At 38.6% G+C, this 24847-nt stretch overlaps 1 protein-coding gene across 1 annotated transcript in view; it reads left to right on the top strand.

Moving 5' to 3' along the window:
* Nucleotides 1–24847, top strand: part of LOC145991421 (transient-receptor-potential-like protein) — an 885379-nt gene that overhangs the window by 772035 nt on the left and 88497 nt on the right. Inside the window, exons 5-9 of the mRNA XM_083127420.1 lie at nucleotides 2627–2799; nucleotides 6991–7116; nucleotides 10411–10533; nucleotides 16238–16449; nucleotides 23105–23243. Coding sequence (XP_082983546.1) covers nucleotides 2627–2799; nucleotides 6991–7116; nucleotides 10411–10533; nucleotides 16238–16449; nucleotides 23105–23243 — 773 coding nt within the window. The remainder of the gene's footprint in view (nucleotides 1–2626; nucleotides 2800–6990; nucleotides 7117–10410; nucleotides 10534–16237; nucleotides 16450–23104; nucleotides 23244–24847) is intronic.

The raw sequence follows: 24847 nt of genomic DNA on the forward strand, positions 1-24847 counted from the left end.
CAGACTAACGCACGGTTTCCATGTGCTGGGCTTCTCCTGTGACTCTTGTGTCAGACTAACGTATGGTTTCCATGTTCTGGGCATCTCCTGCAACTTTGTGTCGGACTAACGCATGGTTTATCCATGTGCTGGGCTTCTCCTGGGACTCTGTGTCAGACTAACGCACGGTTTCATGTGCTGGAACTCTGTCATACTAAAAAAACAGTCTCCACATATTGATGATGCAGTTTTCTAAAAGAAATAAAATCGGAAATTAAATATATATTACGATTTTATAGTGTAAGTTTAATAATGTTTTAATACTAGTTCTAGTACTGATATATTTTATGCATCTCTAGAGAGATTTGTTTGATTGGATATTAACGATCTGATGTCCGAAGTTTGACTTTCCCAGACTGTCGGATGAACGAACGGAGTAACTTATTCCATTTTGGGTGATAGCCTGCTGTACATCTAACTTCAATTATTCTTAAGTTAGTTGGTTTAGACTCATGTATTGTGAGGAAGCTGAAACATACTGAATTTGCAGAGTTTATAGGCCTAAGTGATAAGTTACTTGTAAATACAAATCAAGTATCAGTTACTTTCACAGAGGAACGAAAATTTTAAGTTGTTTCTTGTTGAAATTTACCTAGTTACTTTTGGCAAAGTAACTATAATTCAGATACTTTGAAAAGGAACTTATATAATTCTGTTTCTCGTAACAAGCAAGTATTGCTGTATATTTTAGAAGTAATTCTACTTCATTTCACTGTAATTCAGAATGTAATTAAGAAACTCCGCTACATTGCCGTTTGAAGTTATAGCCTAATATCATTCGTTGAATTTGTTTATGTTATTTATATTATGTAATTTATAATGCTTTATAAAGCCAAGATTTCTTTAAAATTTTTGTACGTACGTTGCGATTTCAGATGTGAAATATTAGGCATAGAAGAATAGGCTGTATAACAATAATTTAAGCTTTGTATGGACATTCGTTGTTCTTAAATGCTGTTTTGCCCTCACTTACATTAAACTTAACTTGTATTATCTTATTATTGTTTTGATTTATTGTTCCAATATCTATATTTTCTATTGTTGTGTACGTACATTTCACTTTTCGTTGTCATGTTTTATTTTTCTCTGGATATGACAAATAATAAGAGTATGTCTGCATATATTTCCGTAATTTCTGAATGTTGTTTTTTTTGTCAAAATCATGTAGGTTTACGCTTAAAAACTCAAAGCAGAAAATATAAAACAGTTCAACTGGAAATTTTCCGTTGTGTTCGAATTAATTGAATATATTAACATTAAACAAACCTTAAATGACTTAGATAATAGCACAATGTACGATATTCGACTTGACGTTATCACACAGTGAAGAAGTCGGGCAAACAGACTCGCGTGTGTTAAGGAAAGCTTATGAGAAGCCTTCTTACATTGAGAAAATTTGGATTTTACCGATTTACACACTTTTCACGGTTTTTGTAGGAATTCGAAAAAGGTAACAAAGTACACATTCCTCACATGATCACGATAAACATACCTTGAATCACTTCGGCAAAGACCATACGTACAATGCTTACTCGGCATCTTTTCAGTGCACGATCTGATCTCTTTGTCCGAAATATGACGCAATGAATTGTGGGAGAAGTTGTTCGCTGAATATCATCCATTAATAAGTAAACGCTAGCTACACTTACTTCCTTATACTAATTATCAGTTGAAAACTGCTCTAACAATGAACAATTTTATCATGATTTGAAAACCTAACACAAAGCTATGAACTTCAAAATTACCTTCCAGGCATGTATGTTCCTTTCGTCCATTTTTGATTTGATTTGCACTGGGATCCATGGTGATGGACATCTAAAGGTATTGTTCAATGGTGTTCAGTGTTACTTCTAGGAAACATTATATTTCTGTGAGCATTGTTTGCTGATACTATTGTTAAAGTATGACAATAAAATATATATACATGCCTCATAGCTACAGGATAAAGGTTTTTCGTCAACCAATTAGAACTCTTTTCCGACATTGTTCCATGTTATACAGAGTGTTTATACGTCGCGTAATCCAAATTTGGCGGGTATTTCGCCAGATTTTCTGCACTATAAAGTATGAGATATTTTTCAGTGCTTAACATTATGACTTTATTCCATACAAAAAATCTATAAACTAATAAATGGTGGAAGATAGCATTGAATTTTATCCAGAATGTGACTTTTGGGCGAGAAAAATATGTAAGAAGTAATCGTTGAAGGGTCATAAGTAGGCGTCTGATGACTGATGCCATGTTAATCTGCCATTTGCGACTAATATTGGTCATGTACAGCATTTGATGGTTATGGGACTTGAGATTATATGAATTAAGTGAAAAAGTAGAATGTTTAGAGACATATCGCCTTATCTGGCAATAATTTTACACCGAAATCAGACTTTTAACTTGAAAATTTTATGTACCTAGCAACACTGACGATGCATTCCAGCTACTTGTTTGAAATGGCAAGAGTGAAAGAGTGAGTCAATTGCGGTGAAGACTGTATATTCCTTTTACTCCCTATGCTTACTTAAATCCAGATTACTTTAAAACTATAATTGCAATTAAACAGTAATACTATGTTACTTCTTCCACCCACAGGGGCCTACATAGATAAACCGCACTCCTTGTCCTGTGGATGTCGACGCTGCACGGAAGGAATGCACACGGACAGTCTGAGGTACTCTCTTCGCCGGATACACACCTACAGGGCTCTGGCCAGCCCTGCGTGGATATCGCTGACAAGCAGGGACCCTATTCTGGCTGCCTTCAAGGTAAGATATAACGTTTCACGACTGCTAAAAGTTCTGGAACTAGCTATTGGTGTGAAACTTGCTAGAACTTGCAACCAATCATTGGTTGTGGTGATTTTTCACAATTATATCCAAAAACAAGGGAGAAAAGTAACACAGTAACAGCAGAATGTGAGAATTTATACATGGTGACCGCAAGATACCTGTTCAAAACATACAGCATGATACTGAAAATTGATTTATTACTAAATTTTTGCAAATACAGGGTGTTCCAAAAGCACTATTTCAGTGAAAACCCTGATATATCTTTCTTTGGATTGCATTTCTTGTGATGTGATAGGTAAGTGGGCACCAAGAAAGCAGCCACCCCCCGTTAGCACATCGCGCTACGGCGCCAGGGGTCCCGGGTTCGAATCCCGACCTTGTCATGGATGTTTGTGAGTGTCCATTCATCATTCATTTCAGTTACTCATCTCCATCTTCGCAAATCAGCCAAAAGTGGCACAGAAAGCAAATCAACCAAGAAAGTAGCCTCTCCTGTCACCCGACCTAACATCTTTAGATTTTTTCGCATTGAAATTCTAAAAATCCAAGGTTCATAACCGTAAGGACAGTGATCTAATGGTGATACGTGTCATGGAGGAAATATACTTTATCAGAGTCTACATGTTAGAGCCCACGTTTAGAGTGAACACTTGAGTGTATGAGAGGTCACGTGGAGTTACATTACGATATGAGTTTCAATGGACTGGAGTAGGAGTGTATATGTCCATTGAAAGACGACTGAGTTATATATATATATATATATATATATATATATATATATATATATATATATATATATATATATATATATATATATATATACATATATATACGTAGATACAGCTATAGCTCGACCAAAAGGAAAAAAACCTTCCCTCAAAAGCGTTCGCGCATCTTCCCTGCCGTTATCGGTGCTCGGGGCAGTGTTGCCAGGTCAGACTTGAAAAAATCGGGAGATTGTTCCTTGGGAAACCAGAAGATCTGCTACAAAATCCGATGATCTAATAGTAGCGGATGAACGACCTTCTCGGGGGCGGCATAGGCGTGCGCACTGGGGGGCAAGAGGATGTCTGCAGATTTTTTCCAGCAAGGGGGAAACAATGTATTTTTATCAGGCAGGTAAACGAGGCATATTACCCCGTATAATGTTGCCCTCTCAGAAAACACCACTTGAGTTTGAAATTATCACGTTCCTACATCCCTATTATAATAATGGATGTAAATTACTGTAACTGAAATCAACTCATACGCCTGAAATAATAAGTACTTTTATGTCAACATTCATTTTCCAGAAGGGGAAAGACGTCCTTCTGGACGTCCATGCCGCTTTATAATTTTGTAGAAAATTAAGTATTTAAGTATAGAATAGTATATTAAGGATAGAAAATTAAGTATTTTCAAGCCGATGAAAGTTCCAAGCAACTACGGGGGAGGGTGTGCATTATTTCCTTTGTAATTGAATTATGCCGCTTCGTTCTGTAGCAAATTTCTTGTTATTAACACTCACATGCTTTATTCGTCAGTTATGCTGCCTGTATGTTGCTGCATTTAATATATAATAGACACATACACACACACACACACACACATATAAAATAATTTGCCCACGCTACGAAATCAGTATTTCTACTTAGTAAGGCAAGGACGTTTCACTGTGTTTGTGTCACTTCATTCATTTCATCAGTTTTTCATTCATCCTTGTTATCGTACTTACCCGTAGACGCACAAAAGCGACGTAAAATAACTAAAATAGAAATAGATTTTCGGGTGGGATAAAATACAACCATCTAAAAATAGTAATGTACATGGACGTCCGCAGGATTTTTCCAGGCAGGGGCAAGAAAGGTATTTTTTTTCCAGGGGGGCAAAGAAGGCACATTTTCTCCAATAATAGTGTTGTTCCCTCAAAAAACATTGCTTAAATTTCAATGTATCATATTCATGCAATAATTAACACACATTATTGCAGCTGAAATGAAATTATATGTGAAAAATATATAATTTTTGGTTGATTTTCTTTTTCCAGGGGGGCCACGCCCCCCCCTTCCGGACGCCCATGGTAATGTAGTAATAGTAGTAAAATAATAATAATGTCCTAGCACATCGTTTGGCATAATTTCACAGTTCAAACAGCACTTTTCATGGCTGAGTGGAGTTCCACTCTCCCCTCCATGTTCAAGTAAGGTGACCAGGAAACTTGTTTTTGAGCAGGCCGTCGGAGGTGCCATAGCAATAGTTTAGTATGGAATCCTACCGAGAAATCAATAGGTCTGGCAACACTGATGTGGGCCGCTCTGAAGGCTCCTTCCTCCTGTCTTTTTCCCCCACCCGCCAGCGCGATGGGGTCTGCGCAGGTTTCTTTCCTTGTGGTTCCACTATACACAATAAAGTGCTTTTCCCGCTTTTGACCTTTCTTCATTGTAGTGACTTTTGGAACAATCTGTATATAATTTCATTTTATCGAAAGTAACTTTGAAGGCTGCCTCTGTATAAGTGACAGAGATTCACCAGCCTCTCATTAAGAAAACATGAAAGGGTAAAATCAGTCGAAGAGTGAGACGTCATCACTAGGAACCCGGGAGTTTATGTCCTATAAAACTGAAAAATATGTATGTAATTATGTCATAAAAATTGAAAAATATGTCATAAAAGTTTAAAATCTGTCAGAAAAATGCATAAATATTCCCAGAACAACCAAAAATATTGCACAACAGTACTTCGACTATGGTGGAGGTCAGAATAATTCCTTTAACCGAAGAATGTAGTGGGAAAATACTGGAAATATCGTGAGGTTCAGTGCAATTATGCCGAGTTCCATTCACTATTATGTCAGATTTACATTGGCAGCTCGCTACAGATTTGGTAAATCTAGGCAATCGATACAAAAAACAACTTTTTTAGGCAGATTTTCAATGTTTCGCCATGCCTAGACACTGCTCTTTTGCTTTTACTGAAGATCTCTTCGACGGTTTCACTCAACTTACAAAACAGAATCTTTTATTTTGACTGATTGTTTTGAGAAGCGAAAACAAGGTAGAGAAATGAGAACAATTGAAAACTTGTTTACTTCCTGTCTGGTGATCTATCTGCACAGCAATGTCAAGTATATCTTTCCTGTTTGCACAGCTATAAATTGTCGGCGGGAATAAATTTATAAAATAACTGATTATGTGCAAGACAATTAGGAAATTATAGCTACATAAATATGTCTTATTACGAGAAAATTGAAGAAATATTTTGTAATTTGTAAAATATGCTAAAATATGCCTTATCAAGTTCATCTATTTTGGGTGATATTCATCCGATACGTAAAGATCTCACCCAAGTATTCGATCCGATTCCAAATAAAAAATATGTTATAACTAAGTATCGGAAGTTGAGGAAAAATCCTTTTTTTCTCTAGTGTCCGAAGACGAGGGCCAACATAATATATGTTCATTTTGGGTCATTGTAGGCCAAAAGAGGTGGGTTTTATTTGTCCTTTTTTGCCTTTTTCGGCGTTTTTGGCTTATTGGTCCTTTTCTAGCCTTTTTTTTAGGTCTTAACGGCTTTTTTTTGTGCAACTTCACCTTCTTTCGACTACGTTTTACTGCCCATTCTCAATTCGAATCATCATCAGTTCATCACCTCTTAAACATCATTTCTGTAGTAAAGAAATAATAAAAAGAAAGAAAGAAATATATTTGAACCATCCCTGAAACGAGAGAAAAACATTTTTGGACGACTGAAGCAGGTACGGTACAAGGTCCTTTAACCGTAACTTGTCTGGAAGTGGCAACTTTCTCTTGTTTTGAAGCTTTCAGTTTTTTGGCACTGTGTGTACCATACCACCAGAATTTTTTATTTTTTTATTCATTAAATATGTAATTAAAATGAAGTTATTAATTAATTTGGATCACATTTATACGTTCTTTTTTCAGTTTTTAGGTCCTTTTTTTGATATTTTTAGGTCTTTTTATAGGTCTTTTTTTGGCAATTTATAGATCTTCAACTTCCGAGCCCAAGTTATAACAAAGTCCCGTGCCTTAGTCATCACTATTGCCTACCTCCTTGTGCCTACGTGTCATCGTGCAATGCATTGTTTTTGTCATTATTGTTGTTATTATATATAATTTAACGAAAGCGGCCTTCTTAGTTTGAAAGTACATGAAGTGTTGTGTCTTGCAGCTCTCGTGGGAGCTGGAAAGGCTAGCCATGGTGGAGAATGAGTTCAAGGATACGTACTTGGAGCTGAGCAACCAGTGCAAGAGATACTCCTGCGACCTTCTCGATCAGTGTCGATCAACGGAAGAGGTAAGCCCTGGTCATTTCGATCAGCATCACTGCGTTTTCATGTAGTGGTATGGTCCAAAAGTTCCAGGACTCTGCCAATAAACAAGCAAAACTAGTACATAACTATATTAGCCAAATTTGTAATACTCTTCTTGGTGAACTATATTTCAATCATTGAATGGAGGGGAAGCATTGTCCTCGTCTTTCCATCAGAACCTCCCTTTAATAGCTAAAATTAAATCATCAAGTTAATCAGAGAATAACGAATGAGAAATTTTATCTTCATTATCACTATATCATATATTTTGTTTGGAAAAATTCAGTGTGGATCTCGTATGCTCAGAATAAGAAAACTACAACGCAACTAACCTACATAAGGATCATTATTGTTTTGCCTTTGCACGCAGTCCTAAGTACGAAGAACGCACATAGGATTGTTTCAAAATTGAACAACAAATTTCATCGTATGTGTATGTATCCGCCTTGAAGTCAGACCTGTGACAGACCGTCCACGTTATTCAAGGAACACATTTAAAGTGTGTTACGAAGAGGAAGTGAGTTTCTGAAGAATAACAAAGTACTTGTCACATGAAACGAAATTTCCACTAATCCGTGAGTAACGTCTTGTGTCTTTTTTGATCATGTTAATTCATTGATTCACGACCTTCTGTCTTTTTGTCAGCATCCAAAGTATATTACGCGAATCCTTTATGCAATTATAAATTCACATATATTGCAATCAAAACAAAAAGTTTTCAAATTTACATACTATACATCGTGGTGGTAGCTGCAAGTAACAAACAACCTAACATTTAATAGTTAAAAACTTTCTGCACAGTTATCAATAACGTCCAAAGGAGACACACTAAAGAATGTGAAATCCGAAATAATTATATTTGAAAACAAGTTTTAAGTTCTTCTAGGGAAGCCTAAATGTTAGAAAGATGCTCCCAAAGATATTTCGTGCACATTCTATATTATCTCCAAACTACAACACAAAAGAATTCGCTGAAAATTGCCGAACACGAAAATGTCAGACGGAATACGACACCTACAAGAATAGATGGGTATTTCCCTTGGACACACAATAACACAATGTTAATTGATGCAAGTGTTCATTGTTCCTGCGTGAAAAGGACGAGAAGTGTAACTTTAGAATGAGCAGAAAGCCGGAATAATGAAAACTGATACTTTCGTCGTTTACTGCAGCAGAGACAATCTTCGCATTCAGATGGCGAGGGGAAGCGGTGCATTTTTCTTGCGACGGTGCTGCCGCCGACGTCCAATTTGCAAGCTAATGAAGCAGCGAGTGCAAGGCTACGTTATTATCTGCTAATCCCGACTTGGGTCCCTTGGCTCAGGCGTAGTAAGGAGGAAATAGAAATGTTATCTCGCTTGCGGAGTTGCTTTCGGCTACCTTTTCTACCCCTCGTTGTTTTTCTCTCTCTACAAAATAATTACGCTCGTAAATCTTTGTTTCGTTTTCTACCTTTTCTGGCCAGCGCCTACATTGCTTCATACACGTGCAGGATTATAAAGAATAATTACGTTTTCATCTAGATTTGTGTGGACATTTTTTAAAGCACTAATCAACAAAACAAAACAAAAAATGTACTTTTATGTGACCGCCCGATAAACTTATGAAAGATTCCTGGACATACACGAGCTTTGGAAATTCGCAACTCAATGGATTACTCTGTTAGTTAACATAAATTTCACACGATATAATTATATATCAGGAACTGCAAGTGCAAACGAAAATAGGGATACAGTGCCTTCATTGGGGCATTGTGGCGGTCGAACGCATACTCGTGTAGCGGCCGGAACCACACCGCCTGCCGGCGAAATAGAACTCGCGCAACACCCTCAGTTCAAGCGCATAGAGTTATTTGAATTATTTTAATTAAAATATTCACAAAACCTCATGTACTTTTGTCGCAGAAGATGTTGCAAATGTTTTGCTTGTACTGCAACATATTTTTTACATCTTTTCAATTGAATTTTCCTTTATTGAAGGGTGGGGTTCAGTCTGCGGCTGTTCTGCCACCTAACCCCAATCGAATACATATACTACATACTAAATATAAATAACAAACAAACAAAAAAGAGAAGATAAAATAGAAAACACACAAGAAGAACAAATAAAAAAGTGAGAACAAAGGCTCGCTTACAACAAGAAAGGAAAGAAAAATATAATACACAAATTAATAGACATGATTGTGCTTGGTGTCATATATGCAAGTCAAATACAAATCAAGATTATGTAATATATATATATTTTTAATACCCGAGAAAGGACAAACTATAATCAAGGGTTGGCGACATGTAAGGGGGGAAAGTAAATAAGCAAAATTAAAATACTTGTTTTTAGGAAGTTGTTTCAGAAGTGAGAGCTACTATTCGTGAGTGCTGGAACACAGATATTGTTCATTTAACAATAGATTTTTCAGTTTGTCTTTGAAGTTGTTGCGATTAGCGAGGGACGTCATGGAAGGACGAAGTTCATTCTACGCTCTTGCAGCTGAATATGTAAAAGATGATTCGAAAAGCACTACTGTGTGCTTTGGAAACTCAAGTTTAGATTTGCCTCGTTTTATAATCATGTATTTCCCATCTTAATTTCAATTTCCGAAATAGGTTTTCAGGTGTTTTTGTTTGTAAAAGATTACGAGTAAAGCAACACAGATGTAATTTTCTGCGTCTGGCCACGTCCAACAATTCGTTTGCGTTTGATGTTGGAAGGATATGATCATATTCTCCTGCACAAGTTCGTTTTCGCATAAGAATCATAGCTACTGTACATAAAACTTCTTTGTTCTAAAGTGTACTTAGGTTGTCGCCTTATAACAACACTAACAACTTTAACTTGGTTACTTTTAAAAAGTTACTTTCCGAACACTATCAGTTATGTGGTTATCGTAGGGTCTCGCAAAGTGGTGAGTTTGGGGTTTGAATTGCGACTATTCAATAATTAAGAAAACAATGAAACAAAACGAAACCATTCTTAATATCTTGTACCGACTCTTTTTTTTTCTTTTTTTTAATTTCTGGGTCGCATTATCGCAACAATGAGACTGCAATCCTTAACATTTAACGAAACGTAGGAGCTGGTAAATTTCAAGAAGGAAGACACTAACAGTTTGAACTGGTGTGCAACATGATATTAGATTCTTCAAGGTTAGAGGATGGTTATATTATGGATATGTAAGGACTAGAACCGTTGCCTTTAACGTTTTTGAGACACATTTCAGGTTTTCCCTTGTGCTGCAGGTCCAGTGTCTGACGTTTTCAAAACGCTTTCTCTCCTTTGAGCAGGTGATTGCGGTCCTCAACAGGCGGAATGACAACTCAGAGGAATATTTCATTCCCGGGTATGATGACCTTGAAAAACTCACTCTCTCCAGGCTGAAGTTGGCTCTAAAGTACGAGCAAAAACAGGTAATGTATATTAATGCTTGAAATCTGATATGTGTACATTTCTTGTTTCTAGATAAGTTAAAAAAAGAGAGATTGATAATATTTTTTGTCTTGTAATCAGTGGCGGCGATTGGGTTCCAAAACCGTTGGGCAAGATGCCAAATTTTCCTTTGTAGATAAGGTTTAGCACAGTACGGGGGCAAAAGTGGCGAAAAGTAGGGGGGCAAATGCTCGCCCCCCCCCCCAATCGCCTTCACTGCTTGTAATGGATTAGTTTGAATTTAACACGCATGAGGAAGACCTGTTTATATTACGAAATTGAATTATTCTTGGCCATGCGCCCCGTTAAACCAAAAATTTACTGGAAATACAATCGGTATAGTTTCCAGAATTTCAAAAATGGGAATGTTACGGTAATGGATAGTAAGTTCTATATTTTACCATCTTGGAATGAACCCTACTTTGCTTTTCTCGGAGAACTGAGATTCTTACATTACAATTCCTTCTGCGTGATTTCATCTGTTTGACATACCAGCAGCTCCTGCATTGAACGCAGTCTGTAAAAGAATTTATGTGTATTCTTAATTAAGGATTCAAGTCATTTTCATTTTCCCTCTGTGCAATAAAAATAATCCAATGTGAGGAAAATGCATTATCTGAATATACCTTTAACAACTGAACCTTATGTTCTCATAGCAACACTTCTTGTACGGAATAAGACCTGCTTATACAGAGCATTCCCTGACATTCGCTACGAGACTCGGCGGCAAGCTGCCGGCATCAGCGCTTGTCTTTCCCGGTGAACGGGTCCACGACAGTCGCTTAAATTAAACCTCGTAAAAATGTTTAGAGTAACAGGGTCAGTTCTGAATAAAAGTGGAAAGAAAAATGGGGAAATAAAGTATACAAAGACAATCCGCACACCATCCGTGAGTCAAAAGAGAGTATTGTACGAAAAATCGGGAGAATTACAGTAGACGAACTTGCACGTGTAAATGCCAATTTCCTTCGGAGATGCCAGGAATGTGTTGCAGCAGAGGGACATCATTTTCAACACCTTCTGTAGTCAAGGTTAGTACACAATATGAAAACTGTAATTTTAATAGCCGACTCTAGCGACTGTCGCTGACCGTTCACCGGAAAAGACAAGCGGTGATGCCGGGCAGCTTGCCGCCGAGTCTCGTGGCGAATGTTAGGGAATGCTCTGTATTAAAGCATTGAATTCTATTGTGCTACAGTTCTCCGTCTTCTTAAACTGCAAAATTACTAGAAATGCATCCCCTTTCACAAAGGGAAATATGGCCGTAGTGGATAGTCAGTTTTATAGCAGCCTCATACAAATCTGTGACGTCACTAGAGAGTGCGCACGATCCACTGGTCAAGTAGCTCCACTCCCCCAGCAAACAATAAAACTGGATCCAAATATTCATTTCTGCATCGTATTTAGGGGGTTTATTAAACGTGACTGCCATAGAGTTAAGCAACACGCACAATGCTTTGCAGGGAAATAAATATTTCAGGATCTTGGTGTCCCATTTTTTTGCCGGTGACTGTACATTAGAATTTCTCTCACCACCTCTTGCTTGTATTCATTAAAATGGAGTATGCAGAGCAGCACGTAAGGTTCAAGGAAAATATTTTACAAAGTCTTGTGTTTCGCTATTTCTCTTCCTGTAATGAGCGGATTTAAAGCTGCAGAGCAAAAAAGTTCGAAGTATTTAGTTTCACGGAGCTCTTTCAGTTTTGTATTTCAATTTTGAACACTGCGATTTAATTTTAATTAACTGAGTTATTCGATCCATGAGATTAGATCTGTGGTGGCTGTGGTTGTTTCGTGCAAATACAACGGCAGGGGGAGTACATTGGAAGAAGAGTATAAAATTCAATTCGTGATTTAAGTACAAAGAAACATCTCATCATCCTTGAGAGATCCACCCGCGCTGGATTTCGTTTCCGACCAGAAAATGCATTTGTACACCTGTCTTCAGGGGTTCAATCTCAGGAGACACTTTGCGTCGTTATCGATTGTAAGGCATGCCAACAGCTCGCTTTCTTCTTTCGCGGCAGGGAAGAGGAAATCCAGTGTTGCGCTCTCTATTATGTTCCCAACTTCAACCTCAAAACAAGTGAACCGCGACGGGAGCACATGAGCTCCCTCAGGTGAGCGATGGAATCAATACACGATTAGGCTTTTAAAGCTCGATGTTGCACAGCTCTGGGGCACCTTTGTGCAATACGAGCGGGCGTGTGACAAAATTTACTGAACGAATGCAAAATAGAAGAATGGATAAAAGTAATGATTTTGTTCATTTTCCATTCTATCGTTCGTTTTGTGGAAATTTGTCACATTGTTTTCTTGTACGCTACTATCGTTAGCGGATATGAATGTTTAGTTCAGTTATATTCAAGCTTTGTGATCGTGTCTAAGTATAATTTCTGCTATTAAATTAGGCTCAACCTCAGATTGCTCGATGCTAATCTATTACATACATGTGTAGGTTAGATTGCAATGCCTAGGTATTTTGCCATAATCATCCCTCCGGTTCAAAACTTATGTGCATAAGTTGGGTAGGTAGATTTTTGCACAATTAACGCTACTATTTTCCCGACTTAAAAAGGACAGATTCCTGAAACTTCAAAAGTTCCTCGTCCTCCCATCTTGCACAAATCATCACGCGTACAGAAGTCAGATATTAAATTCTGGTGTATAGTGTCAAATACGGTACAAGAAATGGAATAAGTGGGCAAAGTGTAAAGTAAATTAGATGTGTCATCGTTCTTCTAAAAATGTTTAAGTTTGGTTGTAACGGATCTTCAAAGAATTTATCAGGAGGAAATATATAGTCGTGGAAAGAACCTATTATTTTATGAATGTATTTAAGCAAGTTCAAGACCTTTATTAAAGTACTCCAGCTTGCACTGTATAATTTATCATTGTTAAAATCTGATTAAATTGTCCTTGCACAACTATACATTGGAATATGTAAATGATTGATTTAAAATTTGTGTTGTGGATTGATGCCCTGTTTTAGATCTCCGTGCAAAGGAAGATCACTCCACCAAAATTTAGCTCTTGGTTCGTTGTTAACGAAATTCCACCGCCGTGGCGTTATTGAGCGTCCCATCTTGTGAGGGAATTACAATCTGTGGTGCATAATATCAATTAAGCGAGAGACTTGGGGCAAAGACTGTAACAACGATGTTCAGCGTCTTTTCACTTCAAGGCAGAGGAAATGTTGGATCACTCGCTAAGAGGAACTTAATGATTGCGCATCAACTAATATGGCCTTATTCGTAGGCCCTTGCCAAATTTAGCAGATGGAATATTATATTGCATGCACATGACACAGTTAGATCAACTTTAAATCTGATTAGCACATGTAAAATATGAAAAGTTTGTGTCTTTTTTTGTGTACAGTCAATGATAAAGATATGCTTGTGCTAATTGTGTATCATTACTTTCATACGTATATGTTTTATACGGTGCTTTCGTTTTGGCTCTGGGTCAAGTTAGTGTGTGAACAACTCTTATAGCACAGGTTAGTGCTCGTTATGCAATTTAAATATATAATTGTCTACATGCTAAAGATATGTGCGAAAATGAGCGAGACGTTACGGGACGAAAATGCCGGCATCTGCGCCATGTCACGCGCTATCTCGGCCCAGAGCAAAAACGAACGCACTGTACTTCACTCGTGTGTGTGTGTGTGTGTGTGTGTGTGTGTGTGTGGGTGTGTGTGTGTGTGTGTGTGTATATATATATATATATATATATATATATATATATATATATATCTGCTAGATTTTATGCTTTGTCTGGGTCCTCACTCGTGTCTAACCTGCTCACATATACACTGGCGTACGCAGGATTATTTTTTTTCGGAGGGGGCTGGAATTGTAAACGTAGAAATTACATAGCTGCATTCTAAGGGGTGGGATACACTATAGAATATTTCATAATTACCATATTTAACCTTTGTCTTAAATGTGGTTCAAGATCAAAAAAATTTAAATCGGGGTTCTTTTTAAGGCGAGGTTACAGTTGATTCCGATTTTTTTCCCCGAGTTCTTTAGTGCTTTCATTGGTAAATTTTTATTTTCTGAAAATTCCGGGAGGGGCTGTAGTTCCAACAGCCCCCTTTCTGCGTACGCCAGTGCACATGTGTATTTTCCCGCTATTGTGCGCTTACTCGGATAGGTTAAGAAGGTCGGGGTTGGTGCTACGAGTATTAGCATGATGCATGAGGCGGCGGGGCCATGAGTTCCACTTTTGTCTCCCAAGCATATAGCATATCAAGTTTTCATGCATGCTTACAGAAGTGTACAGTGTAAGTAGTCTTACCCTAATAAGTGGTTGGACCTTGCCGGTGGCGCAGTGATCTCGTCGCCGCCTTGCAATCAAGGGGTCCCGGGTTCGATTCCCGGTGGAGGCACACAGTGGTTCGGATCCCACTGTAAAAACTGTAGGCCCAGTCCCGATTAACCTTACTGTGCTTAAAGTGGACTTAAAACACCAACTCAATCAATCGATAAAACCTAACAAGTGGTTAAATTTTAAAGATAGGAAGCGCAAACGTACAGTCACCGGCAATAAAAATGAGACACCCAGCTCCTGAAATACTGGCTCCCCTGCAATGTGTTGTGTGTGTTGCCTAAAACTACGGCAATGAGCCAACTTCAATAGCAACTTTCAATGGGAAGTTCTGCTATCGCCGTACATTTAGACACATATTGCAGGGAAGCCAGCATTTCAGGATCTAGATGTCCCATTTTTATTGCCGGTGACTGTACACATAAACCGCCGCGTAAAATCTGTGAAAACATCACGAAAGAAACCGTAATGTACCAAAGTGGCTATTTTTGTAGCAAATTCAAGATGAAATGTCGTAATACAAAATAGATTCCTAATTAATGAATTGTTTCTCTTCGTGGGTGAACTATTTACGTAACAAACACGAGACATAAGTAAAAAATACTATGAAATTTGAAAAGTATGTAGGACTATTTTACTACAAATATCAATTATATATAATGACCTCCCCGATGGCGCAGTGGTAGCGTCGTCGCCTTGTAATCGAGGAGTCCCGGGTTCGTTACCGGTGAAAGCACATACTGGCTCGGATTCCACTTAAAACTGTAGGTCCAGTCCCGATTAGCTTTACTGTGCATAAAGTGGACTTAAAACTCCAACTCTGTCAATTTTATATGCTGGGATATTTTGTCACTAATACTTCTTAATTCACTTTGTGGGGACAGAATTGCAACGTACAGTACAGTGAGCACTTTGTGCAAATTTTGAAATGCAAATTATAGTCTATTGTCAGCCAAGAAAGCCTTTACCTACACTCTGTCCCGGTAATCTCTAGAGCAAGGGAACAAAAACGAGCCCTCTGCGCAAGTAGGACTCGAGATTGCTCGGCCAATGAACGCGTGAGAGACGAACTGAGTGCATGGAGAGGAAAACACGGCTTCAGCCACCAGCAGTTTCCAGTAGAGCGCACTGCTTTGCTCCGCCCACTCGCTTTATCCCCTTCTCTACCTTTATGCGCGGTCTTGCTCCACAAATTCCCGACACAGAGTGTAGAAAAGCTTCGATAGTGTAAACGCAAGTTGAAAAGCAAAAACGTATCATGACTATAGTTTCAAGCAGACTTTAACATTGATTAAAATATTCTTATTCTTGCAAATCATTGGTTGTTTTCTGTTACCTTTTATCTGCTTTCAGTTCGTTGCGCATCCGCATTGCCAGCAGCTCCTGACTTCGATCTGGTACGAGGGATTTCCCATCTGGAGGAGAAGAAACGGCTTCGTTAAAGTTCTGCTATGCCTTGGGATCATCATCTGCATGCCTCTTATAACCATCACATACTTGCTATTTCCCCGCACGCGACTAGGAAGACTCATACGATCTCCCTTCATGAAATTCATCTACCATAGGTAAGTATCGACATCTGCTAGATTTACATCTGTGTGTTCCAGTTATCATGAAAGTTTTAGGAGAGAAAAATGAGTACGGTACAGGCACGCAGGCAGAGGGAGGGCTAAGGAGGCTGCAGCCCCCTCCCGAAATCCTACAAATATCTCATTTAAATAGTGTATAGAGGAAAAGGTCTAAATATTGGCCCGCCTTTATGGGTAACCAGGGCAAGAGTGAACATCGGGGCAAGAGTAAACATGGCATTTCCGTAGATTTGGCAACACCGCAAAACAAATGTATAGCGTAAACCGGGAAGTCGACATGGCTACCGAGTGTTAACAGCAGCAGAACGTTCGGCCTGGACTCTGATGCCGAGGAAAGTGGCATAGTGTTGAAAACTCCCACCCGAACAAAGTTTTTGCAGGTATGTGTTACATGTGATAGTGTAGTATATACAACAAGTGGAAGGTTGTAATTGTTCGTGCGAAAGGCACCATTCCTAAGTATTATTTGGATATGGTGTAGAAAGAAAACACGTGCCCAGCCAAGAGCTGGCATCCACGATTGTGAAGGACGACAATTCCGGGGAAAGAGTGAATGGGGTAAGAAGGAACGTTCACTCTTGCCCCTCCTCGAGAGATGTAATATTGACATGCTTACATAGCAGTGGCGTACGCAAGGGGGGGGTTACCGGGTTTAAACCCCCCTTGAGCTTTTGAAATATTATGGAAAATGCTGCAGAAAAAAAATTAAAAATGGCTAATTTATCACAGTCAAAAATCTGCGACAGTAATAATAAAATAATAATAATAATAATAATAATTTGAATTATTATTCCCATGCAGCATGAAGAAAAACACAACATTCCAAACACAATCTAAGCGGCTGCAAAGTTCAATTTCGCAATTTTTTTTGTAAAAAGTCGCGCAGTGACTCTCGTGAGAATTGTGAAAATTCCTTGCTTCGTCGCAGTGTGCCGACCTTATTGCAAAAGTTCTTCCAGGTACTGATTTCACATTCCCTTGTGAACTCTCAACTGATGCTGAGTCTACATCCACATCATTAAATAATGTTGAAGAAGTGCTTTGTGAATCACCTAGAAGTGATAAATGTGTTGGAATGTCTAAAAACTTACTTTTCAACGAAAATATAGACTCAGTGGAATTTAGCAACATGTATTCTCGCGCTTCATCATCATCCTGGGCGAGTTCCATAGGTAAAGGTAATGTAAATTCCCCCGTGCATATAGCACCGTGCCATGAAGGCACACGTAGTGGTGTGGTGGGCCCCAAAGATTCTCGATCTCTAACTATTTTTGCAGGTGATGTGATCAGCACCATGCTCCGGCAGCCTTCATCCTCCAGGGTTGCTTTCAGGTACCCATTGCTATGAGGCTGGGTGAGGAGACAAGGCTGGATAAATTCCAACCAATTCCGGGAATCGAACCCGGATATCCCACGAAGTTGTCAGATTAGACCAGCGCGGCTCCTTGAATGAGTTTCATATTTCGATTATTTCAATAAATTTAATATAGCTATTTGCTTTTTTTATGGATTTTCTTCACACTTAAAATGTCTGACTTATCACATACAAATAACCGTTGACTAGACAATTATTTTGTAACAAAGAAACAAAAGAAATGTAATTTTGTTCTATTTGTTTCATAATAGCAGCTGCATTAGTAGTAATTATTAGTAGTAATTAAACTAATTAATTAATTAATTATGAGAAGTATTACTTTATTATTATTATTAATTAAAGTATAATAAAACAATGGTAATGTGAATTTGTGGAAAGTTTTCGAAATAACACCCCCCTTGATGAAATCCTGCGTACGCTACTGTTACATAGTAAACACTCCCACCACATTGCAGCCATAAATTACAGCCTTTGGACAGATCTTTCGATTCTCCTTTTAAAGCAAAGTACGACAAATGTTTGGACTTATGGATGTCAAATCATCCAGGGCGAAAAGTTACTCACATTGATCTTGCTAAGCTTGTAACAGAAGCTTGTAGCTCAACAGCGACGGGTGCAATTGCCTATGCCGGATTCAAATGTACTGGGATATATCCTTTCAACCCCGACATATTCCAGGATGTCGACTACGTGATCTCCAGCCTTTCAGAGCACCAAGTGGCAGAGCAAGTCCATCACAACGTTCCAGGCAGTTCTGCCACAGGAAATAGTCATCCAGAGGCAGCTTGTCGACAAGATGATATCTCAGACGGCCAAGTAACACAACAGATAGTCCACCAGGAAGGAAATGAACCAGTTCCATCCACTTCAACGCAAAGTGTTTTAGATATTTCTCCGCTTCCTCTCTTACAGGCATCTAACACAGGGCGAGGGGAAAATCAACAGTTCTTACATCGTCACCACATAAAAATATGCTTATAGAAAGAGCAAGGAAACGAAACTGTGCCGGTCGCGCCAAGAGAAGGTCATCATTGGAGCCAGCAGTGACAGGTGAACAATCCAAGAACATACCTTCGTTTCATGGATCTGATAATGAGACATCTTCTGTGCAAACTGACGAAACAACACCTCATGCTTCCAACACCAGCCACAATGCACCTTGCCAGTTCTGTGGTGAATTGTTTGCTGAAACTCCCGAAGGTGAAATGTGGGTACGCTTAACCATTTGCCAGCAATGGTCTCACGAGCAGTGCTCAAACTTTGATCCTGCACAGCCTCTGAATGTGTGCGACTACTGCAAGTGATTTTGTTTGTCCTTCATAGCTACTTTCTGCATCACATTTTCTTTCACATATGTTCCAACTACAATATTTGAGCTCTTATGGTGTAATAGTTTTGTATTCCATTAAATGTCTAATGTTTACTTGTGTGTTCCTTCTTGCCCCGTGCCCTGTTTATTCTTACCCCACCCACCGGGGCAAGAGTGAATTTTTGCAGAGTTTGGAAATATTTCCTGTGGCACATTTGTAGTTTGCCTAAGTTAATAAATGTGACATTCCTATCATACTAGAAATTTGTACTTTTCATGGGATACCATTGTCATATCTTTACTCTACGTGTTTCACTTCAAATATGTCTTCCGAAAAAAAATGTTCACTCTTGCCCTGGTTACCCATATATGTTGTCATTTTAGGAGGGAAAAAATAACATATCAAGCACCTGCCTTTAAAATACATATCTATGAAATATATACTTAAATGTAATAGCATGCTAAAGTATAGAAGGTCTCCATTTAAAAAAAAATCCAAAAAATGGTAAATTGATGTATTTCAAAATTGTGGTCTAAATATGGGCTACTAGTGGCAATATCACAAAAAGCAATTAAAATTTTAAAAAAACCGTCATTTATTGCTAAAACATTATAAAATTCATATGTATGAATAATCTGTTGTTTTGAAAATCACGCGGAATGGGAAAAATCGAAATTAAGAAAAACATCCAAATATTTGTTGAAAATGTGAACTCAACATTAGACCTCATGTCATAGCCCATATTTAGACCATCACGCTATATTTCTTCTTCAATTTATTTTCGCTCTCTGTGGTACATATTTCACAAACAAATCATGGCATTATAAAAGCCCATATTTGTCTTATGTACCGCTAATATCATAACTTATACAAAGCAGATGAGAATTCAGAAAACGCCGAGTTAAAACATACCTGCAAAAAGTTTTCGGAGGTCGCAATTCTATAACAGCGTCCAAGGCCGAAACTTACCACCACTTTCTCTTGCGAATTGGCGCCGCAACCTTTGTCCTTCACAGATAACCAGTTCCCATAGCCTCTGCCAGGCTGCAGCAGCCGGGAGCGCTGATAACTCCAAAACCCATATTTAAACCTTCGCCCATATTTAGACCTTCTCCTCTAATGGTAATTAATTTTGCTTCCTTAGCAGGATTAAACATCAGATCGAAATAAGTTTAGTTATAATAGAGGAACCAGGTTATTAATTTATATTCTACCATTTAATCCACAGCTCTCAAAATGTATAGTTTTCTTTGTGAGAGGTCACACAATATAAACTTTATGAGAGGCCTCCCCAATGGCGCAGTGGTAGCGTCGTCGCCTTTTAATCAAGGGGTCCTGGGTTCGATAGCCGGTGGAGGCACATAGTGGTTCGGATCCCACTTTAAACTGTAGGTCCAGTCCCAATTAGCCTTTCTGTGCATAAAGTGGACTTAAAACAACAAATCAATCAATCAATAAACTTGGAGTAAAATTTGGCTTTAACTTTTAAAGCCTTTTTTAACGGAATGTGTAAGAGTTAGTAACAAAATACAATAACTATGAATTTCTGTGCACTAACTGTACAAAATGTAAGAAAAATAATGGACAACAATTGTGTTAGATATTCACTGGTACGGTGGATCGAGCAGCAAAGTCTCTCCATTTATATAATAATAATAATAAATTATAACAATAACCATAAATTTGCATTAAAATTGGTTTATTTTTAATAACTTATAATAGTTATTATTGTAAAATAATAATTAGAACCGTGGTAATAATAATTATCATTATTATATCTATTAATCAAGTTTATCAATGGCCTGCCCCTCTACAAATATTTCTGGCGACGCCTGTGCTTATAAGGGATGAGCCCCTTCCCCCGAAATAAAATTCTGGCTACGGGCCTGTGGGATAGTAAACGAATATTAGACAAGTTGTCGTATGCAGTGCATAATAACCCGAGGCCCAACAGCCCATTTAGGGGCCGGACCAACCTACCGACTGCCGGGCTCACTCCCACCTTCCAAGGTGGGTGATCATACAACTGTTTACGGGGTGACGTGTGGTCAGCACGAGGAACCCACAGTCGTTATTGTAGGTTTCCATGACCGAATTACGCTACTCGTTCGTAGCTGTCCAATTTCCTCACGATGGTGGGTGGCCACCGGTACCATACACAGACCGAAATCTCAGGAGGAAAGTCGTTACGCTTCCCGCTGGTTGCGCAAGTACTATACGCGAGGTTGCCGACACATACACTGCAACGTTTATTTTAATTCGTTCACTCTTCCCTCGGAGCCCAGTTCTTTCAAGCCCAAGCACTACCTACCTTCTACAAAGGGGTGGTAGAGTCGAATTACTTTCCGAACATCTCCAGCAGACTACGCGAGTCTGTCTAGCGAGCCTAGTGGGCGTGTAGAGACTGAGCAGGGGGCTTAGCTATAGGTTCTGGGTTGAGATGACGTCAGCGGCTCGCTTCGTTGATTGGCTGCTTCGAGAGTTGTGACTCGTTCCGAAGCTTCAAATGCATTACAGCCAGAGATGTTATGGAAATAATCTCCCTCTACCTCACGGAAAGTACGGGTGCAACCTCAGAGATTTCAAGATTTCCAATAAGAACGTCGTTCAATGACTTTCAATTCTCGATTTTGTTGTTCTTTGTAGCCTAGTTAGAAATAATTAATAGAGCTAAATAAATAAAGTTGAATAAAATTGCCATCATTTGAGTATTATCTCCACTATGTGATGGAGAATTTAAGAATTGAAGATACAAGGCAGAGTCAAGCGAAAATCTTAAAAGTCTGGAAAAAATCGTATTTTAGACTGTATATACAGTAACCCCCCGAGTTACGTAAGTAATGCGTTCCGTAAACCTTTACGTAACTTGAATTTTACGTAACTCGAATTTGTAAATTGCGTAAGTGTAACTTCGTAAGAAGCTGTAATATTTATTATTATTATATGTATGTATATTATTTACACAGTATTGTTTTATAAACAAAACATCATGCAGCAGTATTTACTCGGATATAAACTATAAAAGTATGAAAAATATATAAAATATAAAAACAAACTGGAATCACAGTTTTCAAAAAATCTCTTGTGACATCTACGTACGGTTATTAAGTAACTGCAAATTTACGTAAGTCGCGTATTACGTAAGTGTGAGGGGTTACTGTAGTTCAAATTTATACAAGGTATCAACTATAATTTGAAGAACAACCTCAAGATTGTAACACTGCTGAAGTGAATTTCAAAACGACATTTGTCATTTTAAAGATGGCGCCTCATTCACACAGTTGCGCCAGTGAAGAACACCGGTTTCTTGCCCTCTGGAAGCCTAGAGAGAATAGAAATTCTACAGCAAATGAAAATTCAATATCTCTATGCGTGCTTACCACACCATCAAGTTTAAGAATTGTGGGAAGGAATTCAACAATGGCCCCAGTTTGTAAGGCAGACGGGTGGAATGGCCTCCGCAGTGGCTCATGTGTGACTGCACTGGACGTCCATCTCAAAGGTTCTATACTACAGGAGGCCTTAGAAAGAGCGCTTCGCGGCATAACAGCAGACGTCGCTCGCACACTGTTGCCGATACTCTCGTGTCGTCTGCTCCTGAGCTGAACAAACAGGCCGAGGTAGCAAGGGGCAGAGTTCACTCACCCTTCCAGAAGGGTGCAGCGAGCTAGCTGTGGCAACCGGGCTCGCTCATTCACGGACCTGATTGGTTCTCGCAGACACCCCCATATTGTCGTCTGCTGCAAGCCCGCGAAGCGATCATTTAAGGCCTCATTGAGTAATAACAATTGGTCTATGTTAAAAATGCAGCAAACTTGTGCAACAATACATGGAGAAATATATAATAAAAAAGACGAACTCTCCCTTGTGACATAGTGTTTTGTTGTCGCATGAACTATACTTAGAAGTTGTGCGTTTTTTAAAATACCATATTTCGTTATTTCAGCGCCTCCTTCGGTTGTTTTCTGGTACTACTTGTGCTTGCATCGACAAGGACTGAAGGAAGCGAAATCTATCGACAAAATATTCGGGGTCCTTCGCCATCTATCATTGAGTGGCTTATCCTCTTCTGGGTGTCTGGCATGGTAAGTGAAAATTAGGAAACGTAGATTTTAGTTCATTTTTTAAAATTTAAAATATTTTCTTAGACACACACACACACACACATATTAATGTGAGAGAGGGCCTACATACGTTCTTGGAGCCAAGGGTGCCCGCAGGAATTTTTTTTTGTGGCAGTCATTATTATTATTATTAGTAGTAGTAGTAGTATTCTTATCATTATTTTGTTACCATTATTATTTGTATTATTTTTGTTATTACTAATAATAATAATTATGTTTTTTTATTAAATAACATACATTTGTAATGTCCATATTCTGTATATCTGTATACAGATAAGCATTGTAAAATAGACTATAAGCTTAAATGTAACCCTACTTAAAAACAATAATAATAATAATAATAAGATGCTGTAACTTACGGCCTGTAAGTCATAGAAAACAATATTTTTTGTTATAAAATATCGCTACAATTTCACCAATCGAATTACATTAACTTTTTACGTAAATCTCAGGGGGGGCAAGCGCCCCCTCGCCCCTCTCTACGGGGGCTTGAGCACTTAATTGACAACGTCGCAAGTGAAATTTTAAGATGAAAGCACTGCGTACGCAAGCCCCTTCCGAAATTTTGAGAAAATCGTTACTTTCAAGTAAAAGCAGTGAAGAACTCGGGGAAAAAAACCCTCATTGTCATTTTTTAGAATATGCTAAATAGAGACCGGCAGAAAAAGCTGAGGGTTTTGAAATGTGTATATAAATAAAACAATTAATGTAATGCAAGGTTTAATAATCAAAATTGCTACAAAAATAATTGCCATCTTCAGTGCTTACATTAATTTTTCTTTGTTTTGAAAATTGTGTCCGATAAATGATGACCTCCATTCCTTCCACATTCATGTAGCCTATCCTTTAAGTTGGACGTCGACCTCACGATCATTTTCATTTGGAATTGCCGCTATTTCGTAGCGATAGCTAACTTGAGATCACCAATGGTGTGAGGTCTTTCAACATACACTTTTGCTTGAGGTAGCCACAGAGGAAATAATCACACATCGTCGGATCCGGGGAGCGAAGAGGCCAGAGAACGTCACCATTTCTTGACACTACACGTCCAGGAAACATTTCCCGGACCATGCCCATTGAGATCTTTGCAGTGTGCGCAGTAGCACCATCTTGTTGGAACCAAATGTTTGCAGAATTAATTCCACGTCTACCTAATTCCTGTGTAAGGAAGTTGTTCAGCATATTCACATAACGAACTGCAGTTATGGAAACCACTCTTCCGTCTTCTTCAAAAAAATATGGACCTATCACTCCAAACTTCGCCACACCACACGGTTACTCGTTCACTAGGTAGTGACCGTTCATGAAGCTCCCGGGGGTTATTTGGCGCCCAGTACCAGAAATTCTGTTTGTTTGCACATCCTCAAAGATGGAAGTGGGCTGGGCCTCGTCGGACATTAGAATGATTGAGTCATCATTCAAGATGTTCAAAATGGACTGTTCGGGTTTGGACGTCACGTTCTCTCAACTCTTGCACTGTTACCATTTTGTATGGGTGGAAATGAAGATGCGAGTGCAGCATCCTTCTAACACTACGGTTTGACATGCCCAAAGCATCGGCATGT

The sequence above is a fragment of the Lepisma saccharinum genome, chromosome 8 (assembly GCF_977018435.1).
Source record: "Lepisma saccharinum chromosome 8, izLepSacc3.1, whole genome shotgun sequence".
Classification (NCBI taxonomy): Eukaryota; Metazoa; Arthropoda; class Insecta; order Zygentoma; family Lepismatidae; genus Lepisma; species Lepisma saccharinum.